The sequence below is a fragment of the Opisthorchis viverrini genome (assembly GCF_000715545.1).
Source record: "Opisthorchis viverrini unplaced genomic scaffold opera_v5_100, whole genome shotgun sequence".
In the NCBI taxonomy this organism is placed as follows: domain Eukaryota; kingdom Metazoa; phylum Platyhelminthes; class Trematoda; order Opisthorchiida; family Opisthorchiidae; genus Opisthorchis; species Opisthorchis viverrini.
Window position 1 is genome coordinate 753,303 of NW_008751756.1, and position 3,149 is coordinate 756,451.

Below are 3,149 nucleotides of genomic sequence, written 5' to 3' on the forward strand. Positions count from 1 at the left end.
ATTTCTACGGAACAGGTCGCCACATGTTCCAACAGCCAACCTGGAGGGCCAGAAGACTGTGTTCGTCAGACCTCTAACCATTGACCAACCTCGTGTGAGACTCTGTGAGTGTCGCGGACACTCTCCAGTATAGCTCAATGGATCGCTGAGGTGCGCAAACCGTCACACCACGGTAAAGTCCAGTCTCTTCCTGACGGTCTTCTGGGACGGGGTTCGCGTGATTCGCGGTCCGGTTAGTTGAGGACACTGTAAGATACGGCTGCCAATCGATGTTCGTGTCAGTTTCTACCGAGTCTCTGGAGGTGTAGCCACCTCTAAATGATCATTGTAAGTAAAGATGTGGTCGATGCGTCATTAGCCAGGGTGAAACCCAGTTTGACTCACAAGAACGTCTCTCCCGACAATCGATCAAGCAGCGCAAAATAATGCCAGAGAAACCTTCGAAGCCACGACATCCAGGCTACCGGATGCCACAATGGTTTTTCTATGATGTTCTTGCACCCTTTTTTAAGACCAGGATAACGGTCGAGGAACTCCATTCGACTGGTATCGTCTTCGTTCAAATCTGCAGTATAGTCGCCAGACTGTTCACCAGGACCTCCGGATCCTCTATGAAGAGTGCGGCGTGCGGGCTATCCGGACCAGATGCTTTGTTGAGTTGAAGCAGTGATATCGCACAATAGATTATTTAACGGTAAGTTGGTATCGATGTTCCATTCAGGCCCACTGAGTTCTTCCAGCGGTTGTGTTGAATGAGGACATCTGAAGTGTTTTCGAAGTATCAAACCCATCGTTCAAGGCTACTAATTTGTGGATGAATTGCTGTCCTATCTCTCGCGTATAGATTCGCTGACACTCGTCTCTTTTCGGCCGGTTGATCAAATCAGCTGAAATAGGTTGCGGCTCTTGCCACAGCGAAAACCCTCTCCATTTCCTTGGACTTCGTAATTCAACAGTGCTCTGTGTTATCCTAAGATCTCTTGATTACCCAGTGTTTTAGGGATCTGCGTGCGCCACCACAGTCGATAGTTGATGGTATGGTCTTCTGGGCAGCAATAACACACGCTGATCTCGACGATATCCACTGTTGATTCAACATCCAAGAAGTCTTCATCATCCGCATGACTGCATTTTCAGTGGCTTTTTCACCAGATCGACCCGATACTTTTGAGCTACTGAAACTTATCGGAGTTGATCAATGACGGAAAGCGAAGTGTGATGACTCAGTGGTTAGAGGGCGAATTTACTGACTGGAAGGTCCGTGGTTCGAACGCGACCTCAGTCTCTCAACTCCCCCTGCCTAGGCTTGGGCAACCTGCCGGTATCCTAGCCCTCTGCTTCCTATCGGTGACATGGCAATCAGGTACCGAAATTGTGCTGCAGCCGAACGGTTTGTTGGTGGCCTTCAAGTAACTCTGTGTGAGCGTTTGTGTTGTAAGTTCGTAGTGGCCAGGAACAGGGGATGCTCAGTACACAACTGCAACAGTCACATCCCATTATCCGTACGCTGAGAAGCGACTCGAAATCTACGAGAGAGTTGTGCTTCTTCTCTCTTGGGCATTCATATCACCCGCCAGGATTACTACATTCGGCCCTCTTGCTGACCGAATGGGTCGTGACAGATCTTGATAAAACCCACTCTTGGTCCCATAACTACAGTCATCATCATCATTATCATCATCGATGGCACAATATGTGTTCACTGTCGTACAGTCATGATTTATTTGAAAGCCTTATTGTGAAGAAAAGAAGGAAAGTGGAGGGGGAAGGGCCTTAGCGCTAGTTTACCACAACCATTCCGAGGTGACTAAACCTCCAGACACTCATTCAGGTAACCTGGACGGGAAATGACAACAAGATCGCCACTGACATCGGTTGGGAGCCATATCTTGAAGAGTCTTCAACCAGGCGCAGTGTTTGTATGACTATCCTTTGTGTTCACATCGTCGTTTCATATCAGCCACTCTTTCGTCTTCAGCATATATACGTCTATTCTTAGACAAGTAAAGCGCTATTCATTCTACGCTATTCGCTCTTGTTCTCGCGCCCAATCAGGATCGATATTCTATTCATAACCATTTACTTGTCTAAGCATACAATGGAACCGTTGCTGCGATCCAAGTGTTTCGACACATATCCAAATTCTCAAGACGCCACAACGCGTTGAAATCATTGGTTCCAAACCTTTCAAACGTTTTTGGACACTTTCGAATCGTCTAATCTAGATAAACTCGAAACCTTGATCCATTTTGTGGATGCACCTGTATACTTTACATCGCTTACTGCCCAGATCATGAATCCGCTATCAGTACACTTGAAAAGTTGTACGTTCGTCCTAAGAATACAATTTATGCTCGTTATCTACAAACTTGCAGACAAGACACCAGTCAAGATGTTGATCAGTTTATGTTCTCGTCAATCAATTCTAAGGTGTTATTTTTGCGGTCGTTCCAGGCATCCAGGTTCCAAGATGCCCCGCAAGAGCAGTTTGTAAATCATGTGGCAAAATAGACAATTTTTAGCGTGTCTGTCGATCCAAATATGTATAAAAAAAATCACTCCAATTGCACGATGAATTCTGCCTTATCTTCCCCGTTGGCTGCTTCAGCCCCGAACTGCTTGTCTCGCACGGTGACCAGCATAAAGCTGAACGGGATATCGCATCAGGCTCTCATAGACACAGGAAGTTCGAGCAGTTCGTACACATGGTTGGAAGACACGCTAACGATTCTGTGACTACATGGCATCTACCTTTCTGATGTGTTAAACTAGCGGCGACTGCTACGCATCCATCGATTACAGGGGTTCTGTCCATAAAATAATCAAACAATTGGTGCTACCCAATTTATGTGCTGACATGCTGCTAGGCCATGATTTCCTTGGCCTACATTAGAAAAGCGAAATCACATTCTGTGGGAACCGGAGTCCATTCTGCGGTCCACCTGATGCTACGGTCGAATCACTTCTTTTTGTTAACCTCTCACCCGACTGCAAGCCTATCGCTACGAAATCGCAAGCTATAATCCCGAAGATGAACAGTTCAGCAGCCCTGAAGTTAACGGACTATTAGAAGAAGGTATAATTGAACCTTCGAATTCTCCCTGGAGGGCTCAAGTACTGGTCATGGAAAATTTAAACCACAAGACGCA

General features: G+C 46.4%; 2 protein-coding genes across 2 annotated transcripts in view; one reads left to right on the plus strand and one right to left on the minus strand.

Moving 5' to 3' along the window:
* The window catches only part of T265_05357 (hypothetical protein), a gene marked incomplete at both ends in the record, with an annotated part of 6,261 nt that extends 5,591 nt beyond the window's left edge, over positions 1-670 (plus strand). The window contains 2 exons of the mRNA XM_009170348.1: positions 134-232; positions 513-670. Of these exons, the coding sequence (XP_009168612.1) occupies positions 134-232; positions 513-670 (257 nt within the window). The remainder of the gene's footprint in view (positions 1-133; positions 233-512) is intronic.
* T265_05355 (hypothetical protein) overlaps positions 1-3,149 on the minus strand; it is a gene marked incomplete at both ends in the record, with an annotated part of 41,401 nt that overhangs the window by 33,618 nt on the left and 4,634 nt on the right. The gene's annotated exons all lie outside the window — the stretch shown is intronic.